We start from the raw sequence: 14,645 nt of genomic DNA, 5'->3' as shown, positions 1-14,645 counted from the left end.
ATGAAAATGGGGTATGCCGATAGCATAAAAATGAGATGTGATAGAGCAAATCTGAGATCAGATTTGGAATCAGCACCCTGAAATTAGTCTAAAACAGCTGCAAAAGTCCAGGCCAGAAAAAAAAGTTGTTTTTGTAGACCAGTGTAATAGGAGTTGGAGACTACACTTTCTACTAATGGGGCCCTGATGCAGGTTACATTAAAAAAAATATCTGATGCACAGCATATGAATTGTTACTTAATAGTAGCCATTGGGTGACAGAGAAACTCTTCAAAGTAATCAAACAGTATTTATCATTAATTAGCATGAATAGATTACCGTAGAGTTTGAATACCTCGTTTTAGTGTGCGGTGGCGCACGTGCATGGACGTGTCTCTGTGTGATTTCTGTAACATCTTCTCTTTGTAAACATAGGGTCAATGGAAGCAAAATGATATCTACACGTTCTTTAAGATTGTGTGTGTTTTTGTTGTTGTTTGTTGTAAGAAAGCAAACACAGAAAAACAAACCCAGGATAGAGAGAGTCGCTAAGTGCAGTACAGATTGAATGGGTCTGAAGAAGAGCCGATTTGCGATCTATGGCATAAAAGTGAAGCAGAGGAAGGAGAGAAAAGCTCATGTTTTCTTGACATAACAATAATTTCGATGTCCAATGGAAAGTATAAAATTCTGGGTGTTGGAAAATTATCCTCATCATTTGTAGCCATTCTCTTAGTCCTGTCCCAAATTAAATTTCATAACAAAATGGTTGAACATTTCGCTGGATTTTATTATTTCTGGTGGTGCAAGATTACTCGAGACATGCAAAGATGAAGATTCCTGTGTAATCTGATGAACTATGAGGAAGATTATTTAGTAAACATCTATTCAGGCTGGCACAGCATGAGTGCAGGGTCCAGCCAACACTTAGTCAGGTGCTGCCTCCTCCACTTCCGATTTATCCATGACCGCACCAACATTCGCATGAGGCTGAGTTACCCTAGAATAGGCCAAATCTCGACTAAGATTCCATTGCAACAGGAATAAGACCGAGGTTTCTGGGATTGTAATGCAATGCATAAACCAATGAGCCCATTAGTGTCCCTCAAATATGCACACGTGCACACACACACACACAGTGAAGTGCAACAACATGGTGATTCTAACAAGTCACTGCCCTTAAAAAATATAAACAAAGGGTTTAAATGAGCCCATTAGTGTCCCTTCTAGCACATCACTGCCATACATCAAACATAACTAAGCAGACCGATTCCTGATGTCGGAAAATTGGAACATTAATCGGAAGATTAAAGCCTGTTACGAGCCTATTTTTGATGGTTTCAGTTTTTTTTTTAACAGTGCCAATGGGCTATACAAAGCAGCACCACGCGAAAACTATTGACTTGGGGCCTCTGGTCAGACTAATGAGTGTATTCCTCTCCCCTCTTTCTTGAATAGATGAACAAAATTTGGGCCTCGTCTGTAAATCTAATTTTTGTTTCACCATCGAGCCAATTCATGTGCAATAGTCACCTCTCTGCTGTGATTGTCCCACCTGATGACGGACGCTTGCGTTGCGCCCGAAACGTCGTGATTTAATTCATTTAATTTGATACCTACGTGACTTTACCCAAAGAACCAAAGAGTACGGATCCCTGCAGTCACGAAAACTTCAAATCTAGTCACGAGAAGTGTGCCAGTACTTACAGTTAATTCTAGATTTGAAGCTTTCGTGACTGCAAGGATTCATACTCTTAGGTTTTTTTGGTAAAGTCACGTAGGTAAAAAAATAAAATTAAATTAAAATTAATAAAAGTAGTACTTACAGTGCTGAGCGCGAATGAGTGATAATTAACAAAGACCCATTTTAGGCCACCTTTCAGCACATTCATCACCGACTCGGTGGAGACCGAGGAAGCAGCTGTGCACGAGAGCTCGTAAGTGGGGCGGACCTGGGCTCATTGTAAACCAGTTCATCCTCGGCTTGAACCCAGAATCTCATGGGGAGCAGGCTGAGTGGCCTGACATTGCCACTGGTGTCTCCCGGGTCCTTCTGCCACCTTAAAATCACGTGCTTTGATTTTCTATTATTTGTTTTTGTTAAATGCGCAACACAGTTGGGGCCACTTACTTGTGAGCTTCCGAAACTCGCCACTGTCGGGGTTTGTATTTTCTGCGAGATCCCGCACAAAATGCTTGTACCTGCAAGGAAAAAACATTCGAAATTATTATGACTACTTGATTATAACAGCGAACCCAGAAGTCTCGAGATTTTATATCATATTACCTGTGGCTTTCCATGAATCAGAAGCAGTGGTGGCAAATCCATCGTATTATCCGTGCTGGAAATGAGTGACCCAGGAATGGTCTCCTGGAAGTGCGGCCTCCATCCTGGTATCCTATTAAATACCTTTTTTTGTTAGTTGTGCAATATTCCTCAAGGACTCTGCAATCGTTTTCTGCAATATTGACAGTTTTTGTCTTTGTCTTGTTGCTGCTGTGTTCATGCACCACGGATCTCCCTTGTAAAATAACCGGCCAACCGGCTAAAAGGGGTCATTCCGTGAAACAAATAAAATTAACTCAAAGTCTTATCCAAGGATTTGCACAAATGAAATAAATGCTGCAGTGATAGTAAATTAATCATATTATCCACTTTCTAACACATATAAAGGGAGGTTATGTGTGGATAATAAATTAATGAATGCCCCGTGCGCCCCCGACACACAAACACATCAGGGGCGGATGAAGTGAAGGTGTCGTTTACAAGTCGCTGTCTGAATTTTGGTTCATCAGCCGTCGCAGTTGGTCACCTCGGGTCAGGTTGGTCACCCAGCTTTCCGGCATTCTGGCCTTATGCACGCACAGCACAACACGAGACTGCCAATAATGGCAGTTTCATTCGGCTTCCATTTGGGCATTTCCGCACGGCACCTGCACGATCGCTCGGCGGGGAATCTTACTCGCGGAAGGGGCCCTTTCCATTTGTAGAAATGTCATCTTTATTCGCTGGTAATGAGGTTTTTAATGCGTCGCAGCCATTTCACTGTCACAGACAGACATCCCGGGTAAATGGAATCTGACTGCATGGAAAGCCTTTCAAGCGGCATGAAAGCTGATGTGTTTGCTTATAAATTGCTTGAATATCAGTCAATCAAGTGTAACCACACCACAGACTATCGCTTCAATCATGCATTTGCATTTTAATTTGATGAGAATCACATGACATCGTCGGTAAAAAAAAAAAGACTGCTTGCCTTGGATAAGACAAAAGGGCATCCGTGAATACTAAACTTTTATTTCCCAAATTTACATGCTGAATACTTACACAAAAGTAGTCAAGGCATGTTTGTTTCATGACAATTGGTATGCTAATACAGATTTATGATATTACTTCTGTTTGTACAACCGGCCAAGTGGCATCGTAGTTAATGGCACGCAATTCACAATCGGGCAGTTGGCAGTTGAAAAACTGCAGTTTGGGCCCAATGCAGCCCATCATCTGCCTGGGTCAATAAAATAGGTACCGCGTTATGTGCAGCCAACCAGATACCGCACGGACTTTTTTTTACGTGATCGATCCTAAATTGGCACGAAAGACCTGGCTTCCCCTACATGCCAAGGACCTGTATTCCAGAGTTCACTGCTTTTTGTGAACAGTTTGTTGTCCCACCCCCCACACACCTCAAATTCGCACCGTTGGCTACGTACGGTGCGAAAGAAATTCAACATACATGCAACTATACACGTGGAACAAAAACTTATCTTGTTTTGCGGCTGCTTTGTTCGAGTTTAACCAAAACTAGCCCAAACATTACAATGTTGTAGTTATGTCTGTCGATATAAAGATATGTTGACATCCTTCTTCGCTAGCAGACCTATCAGATAATCTAACTGCATTACAAACATTTGTATCCAAATGGCACACTTGATTGGGCACTTAATCCTCAATAACTATGCCTGCACGCGCATTTATATTAGCACCTGTATGCACATACAAAACTGTGACACATACTGCATTCACGCTTTATTTATTCCAATTCCAAGTGCAACTTTAATAGTGGGTTTTTTGTTGTTGCAAACAATCATCTGCTCCTGAGATAAGAGCTGCATGTGGCAGACATTGCGGTGCTCTCCGTGAATTATTATGGAACAAACAGAGAGCTGTGTGACCAATACTCACAATTGGCAAGATGACAAACAGCACGACGGGCGGCTGCAAATCCAGCTCGTTTTGTACATTTCGAGTTCATATGCAATTATTTTGCTCGCCGTCTTCAACGCTAACAATCCGAACTTCTAAGCGGCCATTGCAAGGTGGCCATTATTGCTACATGCTCAAGAAGGAGGACATTGCCATCCCTTGAATAACATCCAGATAGGAGCATACCTACCCACTGCTAAGACATCCAAATAGTGGCTGCCAAAAATGTGAAAGGTGCGGCCCTGCAATTCCTTGCTCACGCCACAGCGGACGTGAGAGCCTCCGCTATCGGATATTTAGCCAACTTCCACGCTACTCAGACGTCCTGTCAATCAAATAACTGTGATGTACTTCACTGCCGGGCAGACAGCAGAGGGGGTTTATAAAACATCACAATAAACTACAAAATGCTATTGAAGACTGTATTAAATTAAGTATATTTATCTATATAACGAAAATATATAAATGTTACGTATGATGAACTTCTTTCGCGCCATACGTAGCCAACCGTGATAATCTGAGACGCATAAGACCCCCCTATTTGTATCTTACTGGCAACAAGCATCTATTAAGGCCAGCACAGAAACCATGCACAGCCTGCCTTTCTCTCCCAAGTGCCAATGATGTTCATACACTGCAAAAGGTGCTCACTTAAGGCTGAGTCAACCTAGGAAAAGTTTACGGACCGATTCGGATAGCGCACACACCACCGATGTGCACAGCCAACACCCTGAACTTGGTTCAATGGGAATGTAGCGCAGTGCACAAACACCGATACCACTGCTGATAAAAAAAAGGCCTGCCCGTAATATCCTATTGCCCAATAAATATGCATCTTAATAATCACTTTTTAATAAATGTAATTAAATAGTCCGAAAACATTACCATGGCAATAACTCTTCATTTTCACTTCCCAGCATTAAGTCTCGGCAGCATGTAAAAAATTCTTTTTATAAAGTTGCAACAAAAAAAACCATGATGCACGCCTTTGATTGACCTTAAAAGTGCCCATCATGTCCACCCATAAAATGTAAACAGCGGAGAAAGACTTTTTTATTTATGAATATGCAAGCGTCTAAAATTGCTGCGCCCGTCTCTGCTTCCAGCTGCCGATGTCACATGTTAGTGCCTTTATGGCGAATTTCTTTTAACACTGACAGCAGGGGCACTTTGCTCGATCGGAGAGAACTCCGTAATGTTTCCACGCATCGCCCTAATTAATATACATGGAGGCAGCGGCGGCAGACGCTAATTCACTAATTCGCTGATTATCAAATGCAATTAGGTGCGTGACGAGACTTTTTATCGTGCGCGCAGCTCGCAGTTTTGTTGACCTTCCCAAGTGCAGAGTGTTCCCTTGGGCACACGGGTGGGAACGACCCCTCTCACTCCCTGGGGACGGCTTAAGTCGGCCCGTGATGTCTGCGACACTGGCCACACAGCTCGCCAAACCGTCGTACGGCAAAGGGGCTGCGAGAAGGGGATTCCAGGGATTATAGAATATCGCGCTTCCATTTATTTGTTCGATTGTGCTTTGGTGCAAGCGGCCACGCAGGCGAGTGGAAGTTTTGCAGGACCGGTGCTCGAAACGATCGTGTTACGAAACACAATGCCCGTGTTGTTTATTGCCATGTCCTTCAATGTAGACACGCGATACAATACGTACACCGGTCAAAAAGTCAAAGTACGTCCACGTCCAAGACAGCTTGGGAGGGTTTAGTCAATTCCGTTGATGGCCCTGGTCTACTGGTAGAAATTCCACGTTACCAGGGCAAACATCATTCTTTCCAGAGGACGGGCACAGTCGACTTGCCATGAAGCGGTATTCATTTGCGCAATGGATATAAATACACACACACACACACACACATTTACATATTCTATACACACAGTAAAAATAATACAAATATCACGAACAGAAATGCAGCCTTGTGTTACTGTTAAAATGTCGATGTTTGATTTAGAATTTTTCATGTAATAGACCATACGTTTTAATTAATATGTTTATTCAAAAATGTATTAACTGACATGCATGACAGGCAAATTTTATAAACTCATATCCTTTACCGCTCTTCCCATAAATAATTGGTTTCCATTTTTAAAACATTGATTCCTTTACAACTTTAATTGAGGGCTTTATGCAAATTTATATATATTTTTAATTGCGTCTAGAATTAGTTTTTTTTAGGTCAATCTAAGAAGGGCATTGCGTGATTGGACACGAGGTAGGCGAAGCATGGCTCGTAACTGGGTTGGGGTCACGCGGTGTCCTGAGCGATTCTGCTGGCCGTGGCAGCGCGCGATGACTTTGAGGACGTCAGCCAGGTGTAAGCGTACTCGAACGCACAGCGCTAACTTGACAGACGCGACCCTCCCACTCCTACCAAACACGCCTCTCCACCCCCCCCCCAAAAGAAAATCACCCTCACCACCCGTGGTGAATCACTTTGGGGGCACCGGAGCACCCAGGTGTGTCCGACTTTCAAACGTCCGTTCATTTATCACAAAAATAATAATAACACCACTGCGGTGACGCTCACCCAGAGAGAAGTGCATCCGACTGTGGCAGACTGATCTAGCAGCCCAGCCTGCCTGACAGCAGCAACAGCAGCGAGAGCATCAGCAGCGACGGTAGGGCCGGCATCTGCCCCCGTATCTCAGCCGGGCGGGTTCGAACCGAGCCGAAGCCGCACTTTTGCCCCCGGTCGGCGACTACCGCCGAGCGGGGCCCTCCCCGCGGCAGACGGCCCGCGGACGCGACATATGGCGGCGGCCGCCCCGCCGTTCTCCGCCAGTCCGTTACCTCCGAGATTAATTAGGTGGAGGGCGCTGTCAAGCTACCTGCGGGCGAGCCCCGCGGGGGGGCGATCGCTTATCGACAGACTGACAGCCTCAAGGTCGCGTCGCCAAGACGGGCAGCATCGACACGAGGCAGATAAACTACGGGCTTAACGAACACCGTGGCTGACCTCATTCAAGGACACCGATATTGGACACGAATGAGGCCGGCCAAAGTAATTAGCTATTTGAAAGCCATTACCTGCTTTTGCTTGATTACCGCGAAGAACAAAAGGGAGACCGTAACTTTCTTTGGCTCGCCAAGCAGTGCAGGGCTGTGGGGATTGGCTTGTGTCGGTGACTGCCGGGCGCATTTTTAAAATGCGCTAATTTTGCGAGCCCGTGTAAAGCAGTTCATTTCCGAATGCGGAGATTGGAACGATTGGAACGATGGCGGGTGTGTGCGCGCGCGCGATGGCCACGTAAATATACGTGTGAAAAACAGGCACATTTGCTCATTAATGTGCACTAGAATCAACACAGTGAGCTCCTTTCTGATGAAAACACTGAATTTGGACTCTATAATCAAATAGGCAATGCATTTTAAATGAAAAGTGTCCAGCTGTGAAATTGTCCAATGAAGTAACTTCATTAACAGATTGCAAACTGACTGCATAATTGATTATTAAATGTGACAAATACCCACATTTTATTAATAAGCCCACACGTAATAATTTTGTTTAAATGTTAATGTTCAACAATGCGATAAATAGGAGTATGTAATTGCAATGAATAATTGCAATGCAGACGCGAATTATAAAGCATTATGGTAATTTAAATACGCTATATCTTAATTAAAAAAATCTGTAATATTTACAAAATAGCAAATATAAGTCCACATTTTTTATTTGACGAATATGTTGTCACCGTGCAAATACACTAACAAAAAAGGAAACTTTTCAAAGTGCAGAGAGCTCATTTGAAAAACTATAAATACAATTTATAAAATAAGCTAATTCTACGATTGTTAATTGTGGGACAAGAGCCAATATTACACATAGGACAGGATGTTTAACTTCGTTAAGCAGGTGGCACAGCATGCTTAACATCCTCGCCAAAGGACGTCTCACTCCAAGGTGCCGCCGTACTCATCCAGCTCAAATTCAGATCCCTGACATTGTGGCACAGTGCGCTAAACCGCTAATAAATCTCTCCTCTACATACATACATACACACACACACATATGACATCCATACAAAACATACAAACATGAAGTGTGTGTATATAATATTGTATGCTTAAATGCCCTTGACACATGCAAAGGCACGTGGCTGACAAAACAACATTCCACGGATCGTGCAAAAAATAAAGAAAGAAATAAAGAAAAAAGCGAATCTAGCCAAACTGCCACCAACCCTTGATCATCGGCGGAGTGGACAAGCGTAGACGAGACATGAGGGGGTTGTGGGCCGTCACTCACTGCACAAGGCGCTGGGCTGGCAGTGGGAGCAGCTGCTCCAGGGTGAGGCCCTGGAAATCGGGTCGCGATTCCTGGAGCTTCTTGAAGCGAGCAAACTCCTTGCTTTTCTTTAGCTGCACCTGCAAGAGCAAACAGCACCGTTGCACGTGCAGTAGTGGCACGTGGGGGCTGCTGGCTTGCCCTCCGCGCTAAGTTGAACCGTCCTTCCTGACACACCAGTGGTTAAGTTCTCCAAGTGCTCCTGTTTCTCTCTCCAGCAGGAAAACAAAATAAAAAAACTAAACTGGAACCACTTGAAAGAACCCTCGACACTCAATGAGCCTTCACTAAACGAATACATCTATATTGGTGAAAAGCCAAAGACACACTCAAGCTTTCCTAGAACAAACCGAATTTACTGAGTGAAATGCTGGGAATAAGCTATTGCAGTGAGAGTCGCCCTAGAGAGGAAATCTTAACCCTACGTAGCAGCATAGCCAGAGCCATGTTCTCCACAGGGCTCTCTCCAATCGTGAATCGATGAATATGGTAGCAATGTAAATGAGCGTGAAACCCAGGCTACAGAATACAAAAGCGAATGGACCAACGATCTGCACGGTTTCTTTCACGGGGAATCTTTTTCTGTTTTGCTGCCTTACGGTGTGTGCTAGCGTGGAATGTAATATCCCATAAAAAACCGCCTCGTACCTGCAGCACTTTGCAAGATGTCTCCAAGTTGTCGATGTAATTGGTGTAAAGAAACAGGTAGAGAGAAAAGCTCTCAAAACCCAATCCAAAGTTGCTTTTCTCCAAATGACTGAGGAATGTCCTGAAAATGTAAACGGAACAACAAGGCACGACTTATTATTTACTCATAGCGAGTGGGTGGTACAGCACATGATGGGCAAACTAAGCCAGCACCGCATCACAAACTTCTCAAGTTGTCAAACGAGACGATGACGTCTCATGCGTCTCAGTGGGTTAAATAAAGGTTACGACTACAGTAATAATGTGTGAGCGGGAGTCGTTGAACAAGGCGATTGCCATGCTACATCCTCGCACGTCGTGCCGGCACTAATAGCCGCTCACATACAGCTCTTTGCCGACAGTCTATACGAGTTGTTTGGTGACACCGGATCGGCAGCAGCGGTGCACAAAGCACAAACAACAAAATAACTCAACAAATTCGTCCATAATACTGGGGCCTTAAAATTGAAAGAATATAAGACACTTGGACTCCAACCTCTCTGGCCTATGTGCTGTGAAGCATGGTCATTGCCCGAGATGTCACCTATTATATATTTTTCCTTTGTGGACAGAGTGTTTTTTGACGGATTTGTTAAGTTCTTCAACATTATACATCGTTAATGGCGGGAATTGTGTCGATTGAAAAAAAACCCCCACAGTTTATTATTCATTGTAAACGTAAATAAAAATTCAACCGGTGAAGTTCCATCTCTTACCCGTTCACTGCATGGATTTCCTTGACAGTGCTGAAGATGGAATTTCTGACTTCCTGGCGGAGTGTTCCTTTGGCATTCATGATATCTACAAAATACTACAGAGATATACACACACACACAAGCGCACCAGCTCATAACCAATATACTCAAACGTATCCAGAAGGCGTCTACCTGCAAACAAATGTGAGGTTGGTCGATCACACGATCCATCACCATGTGAGGCACCCAACATGCAGAGCTATTCATAATCAACGATTTTTGGGTTTAGATCGCGTTATTTATAAATGTGTCGTAACCCTCCACCACCCGACACGGCCAATCAGTAAAAATGTGTCACGTTGACAAAAGACAAATAGTTCACTGCTTTAGCCCACCGGTGTGTTGAAGCCACAACATTTACAATTTGAGTACGACGTTTCGCTGGTAATTGCATCCAGCATCATCGGGCAATTCGCCAGAGCTAATAGGCGATCACCTCCGATTAGCACGGTTGACTATGTACGGTGCGAAAAAATTTCAACGTACGTATGGCAGAACAGCAATGGATGGCAGAACAGCAAGTAGGTTGCAGCTCTATCTGTTTTTATTTTAAAGACTCTTCTCCTCCTATGCGACCCTGTGGTATGAATTGCGCATTATAAAGATGATTGTTCGATTCAGATACAGCTATATAGAATGCAGCCATTCTTTTACAGTGATTTTGTTCAATCATGATTGCGTGTTCAGATAGATCATGCATAGGTCTCGCATGTAGAAGATCAAATCCGTGAGTATGCAGCAGTGTAGCAAGAGTCTCTTCCTATGTCTATACTCAACATAGCACTGGTCTAACATCTTCTTGAGGATGCTGCTCAAAGTGAATTAAGACTAATTGAGAATCTATATATATAAAATCGCAAATCTGTCTGTCTGTCTGTGTGTGTGTCTGTGTGTCGCCGGACCATACGCCGTTTCATTGGACGGCGGTTGCCCCTGGCAACGGGTAGCGACGCATTCGCTGCGGGGTGGACGCCATTTTTAATTCCCGTTAAAAATATGCGCACGCATTAACACGCGACTCTGAGGTAAATTCATCAAAGTTTCACGTCCTCTTCACTCCCCTCCCACCCCAATGTGTGCAATTACTATTATAGGGTCGGTAGATAATACAATTATAGCGATTACACGGTATTATTGTAGTGCGGGGGGGGGGGGGGTAACGGCCCCGGTACCCAGCCTCAGCCGGGTGGGCAATCTAGGCGAGGCCGGAGGCTCTGCACGGTACTAGGCCTCGACACCCACCACGCGACTCTGAGGTAAATTCATCAAAGTTTCACGTCCTCTTCACTCCCCCCCCCACCACAATGTGTGCAATTACTATTATAGGGTCGGTAGATTATAAAATTATAGCGATTAGACAGTATTATTGTAGCGCGGGAGGGGGGGGGGGGGTAACGGCCCCGGTACCCAGCCTCAGCCGAGTGGGCAATCTAGGCGAGGCCGGAGGCTCTGCACGGTACTAGGCCTCGACACCCCACCACACTATAGGCCGTACATATTACTGCACAGCGGCCGAGGAGATCGTGCCTGGGGGGGGGGCAGGGGTAGCAGCCCATCTGTGTATATATGTAAGGTTATTAAGAAATATATTTTTCACCCGGGCAACGCCGGGTACTTATGCTAGTTTCCATATAAAAGTATGCCATCGTGATATATTAACATAATAATTAATACGACAATTAGAACGGTTGGCTATGTACGGTGCGAAAGAAGTTCAGCATACATACAATAATGATTCAATTTCTACACACAAGGCAAACCGCTCCATGTAAACCGTATTACATTCCGTCTTGTAGCTGGAATAAAACATTTAATTAGATGAAGCATTTCTCTCCCCGGGTGTTTATCAATACGATGTGATTTTCTCATGTATGCAGCAAGGTATCTAACAGTACGATGGCACAAACACAATCAAATTTGTGAGAAAGCTGTGCACCTAGCCTGGCACCAGCGCCATGGGGATGTCATTGGCACTTAGTGGCGAACTAAGGTTGCTGTTGTTATACAAACTATTTTGTTTTTCTTACAAGCGACTCGTGTCAATTTGGCAGCAACTCCTTAATTCTTAGGCCGAACAGCACAAACAGCATTGCATCAGCCACTATTGCTTAAAGAAATAATGAAAGCATAAAAAAGTCCTAAATTGTCTCCATAAATACCCACTTCCTTACTAACCTAACCCCCATCACGTCCTAGATTCAATCAGCTGGTAATCAATACCTGGAAAATTGAAGTCCAGCATGACAATGATTGTCGGCTTCTTTTTTTTGGTTAAAGCTGCCCTTACCTGCTCAACAGCATCCGTGGCACCCCCCATAATACAATCCTGTCGGAAAATTCACGTGCACATTTTGTCCGTTTTGTTGTTGTATACTTCTGTGCAAATTGCGTGAACAAAACACCACGGACATGAGGTTTCCCACATGCCTGTGTTGCTGTCATGTTTTACGAAATTTGCTCTCCCTCCCTTCCGTCCATCCTGTCAGCCCAATCGCTCCTCAATGGCACAGTTTTGACGTGCACGCACACACACACACACACCTTGATCTTCGCACTTCTTCAGACTTACGTGAAATCTGAACACAAACTACACTCTGGGAAACAAATATGCAAACTCCACATATACAGGTGTCAGGGTCTGGATCGAACCCGTGGCCTCCTATATACCAGGTGAGGTATTTAACATCTCGCAACCACGGCACCACTCAGCGTATCCCCTGCGATCTTCCATGTTGGTCAGCAGGCATGCGATAACCGAATCACCCAACAGAATGTGTGTGTGCTGTGCGTAAGCGACGGTTAAATCCAGGAGGCATCCGGTTCGTATCCAGTGATTCTCAGCATCCACTGCTCCTGAGCCTGCCCAGCAGTTGCCGTGGCTGGAGGACGGAGTGCTGCTGGACACTGGGAGGGGCCATGGGTTTGGCACGTCCGTCAAATTGTCTTCCTGCTCAAATGAACAATGGGGCTACGCTCATCTCTGATGGTAATGCCGAACCAGTGATGGCAATCCCACATTATGATGGGGGGGGGGCAGTAGATCCATTTACACAAGGATTTGATTGAGTAACATTCTGAATATGAATTAAGCACTCAAATCGCAGTGCCTTCACGCCTAGATTCAAAACTCATTTATTCACAACTGCTTTTTGTGTTCGGTTTATTGGTCCTTCCCCCGCACCTCCGATTAGCACGTTTGGCTACGTACGGTGCGAAAGAAGTTCAACGTACGTACAGTGCCATCCATATGGATAAACAATGAAAATAATAAACATTAACTTAGAGCGCTTTATGATTCCGCGGTGTACTTGACCATGCTGGGAGGGTGGCGACGGGCAGTCGGAGTAGAACATGGTCCGATATCACTTGCCACTGCTGTTAGCCATGACTGGGGATTTTACTTAGGTCACCAGGTACATAGCAGTACCGCTAACAACTGCGCTACCACTCGACCGCCGTACCATAAATCACTTACATGGGCAAAAAAAAAACTCCAGTTATACTGTGATCGTCTCATTTTCCCAATAATTTATAATGGGTTAAGAAACTTCTAATATTTAAAAGTAAACAAGCAAGCTAAAAAAACGTAACATCTTACTTAGGCATAAAACCGATTAGGGGAACAATAAATGCTATTCCCAAGACTGAAAGGTTCCCTTTGCATAAAAAAAACGATTCGGTTTATTAATCTATCAAGAGAATTACTCGACTTAAATTAACGTCAAATAACTTTCCCAAGGTTTTTCTAGAACCAGAATGATTAGCTGCAGTAGGTTTTTGTTTATTACAGTATTTGTTAATAATTAAGAAGCACCAATTAAAAAGGCATAAGCTGTTAAGCCAAACAAAAGCCAGTGCTAATGTATTCAGAGTTTGGAAGAAAAAAAATATTACCACATCGCAGAATATTACCAAGGTCACGCAGCCTTGGGGAAAATTAAGAATTGTTCCTTAAACAATTAAGAAAAGAATTTGCTCTAGAAATGCCTCTCAAAAGCCTCTATTAAAAATATTTAGTCCAATTTAATAAGAGGACACTTTTTAGTTTAAAATAAAAACACTTTTGCGTTATTGTTACAATGACAAAGTTCGCGGTAAGACAGTGAATTTCATACTCTTTGGTTCTTTCGGTAAAGTCATGTATGTGAAACACACAGGCGTGTCCTTTCGGTATCCACGATTCTTGCAGTCACGAAAACTTCAAATCTAGAACAGTGAATTTCACTCAGCCACAACTAATTTGTGAGCAAACTACGTGCTTTCCCTCAAAACACATTTCATATTAACCGATTCCAGTTCAGTCAGCAGGAGGACCAAACGTTGGAATGTCACATTTAGGTGTATGAAACAATGGTGCAGCTTGTTTCCTGTAGTAATAATCATAGAGTTGACCTGTTTGGCTAATTTTTTGCTGCCGTTGTCAATGATATCTTGAATGGTGTTCATGTTCTCCCCGACTCATTACTATCCAATGGTTTTACCAAATTTAAACTTATTCCATCTTGTGGCCTTAATATTCCTTTTGCCGTCTGCTCTTTAATTTCGCAGTCCTCAGAGCGCACAGTCTATCACGATACACGTTCTTTCACCTTTAATTACGTTGAGATCCATTTTTATCACGTTGCTTCTCCAGGCAATTGCATCTGTTGCTTAGAATCGGTCCAAATATTCCTACCTCCTAAACGAGATTAATGACGTTAACTGTTTTCTTTTGCCTCGATC

At 43.8% G+C, this 14,645-nt stretch overlaps 1 protein-coding gene across 2 annotated transcripts in view; it reads right to left on the bottom strand.

Moving 5' to 3' along the window:
* The window catches only part of ARHGEF39 (Rho guanine nucleotide exchange factor 39), a 160,155-nt gene that overhangs the window by 110,850 nt on the left and 34,660 nt on the right, over positions 1 to 14,645 (bottom strand). For both annotated transcript variants that reach the window (XM_078596774.1, XM_078596773.1), the window contains exons 4-7: positions 9,885 to 9,979; positions 9,130 to 9,250; positions 8,443 to 8,561; positions 2,111 to 2,181 (exon numbers count right to left, since the gene is read on the bottom strand). In XM_078596774.1, the coding sequence (XP_078452900.1) occupies positions 2,111 to 2,181; positions 8,443 to 8,561; positions 9,130 to 9,250; positions 9,885 to 9,979 (406 nt within the window). The remainder of the gene's footprint in view (positions 1 to 2,110; positions 2,182 to 8,442; positions 8,562 to 9,129; positions 9,251 to 9,884; positions 9,980 to 14,645) is intronic.

The sequence above is a fragment of the Lampetra planeri genome, chromosome 8 (genome assembly GCF_965212315.1).
Source record: "Lampetra planeri chromosome 8, kcLamPlan1.2.h2, whole genome shotgun sequence".
Classification (NCBI taxonomy): Eukaryota; Metazoa; Chordata; class Hyperoartia; order Petromyzontiformes; family Petromyzontidae; genus Lampetra; species Lampetra planeri.
This window is presented reverse-complemented; position numbering and strand designations above follow the sequence as displayed.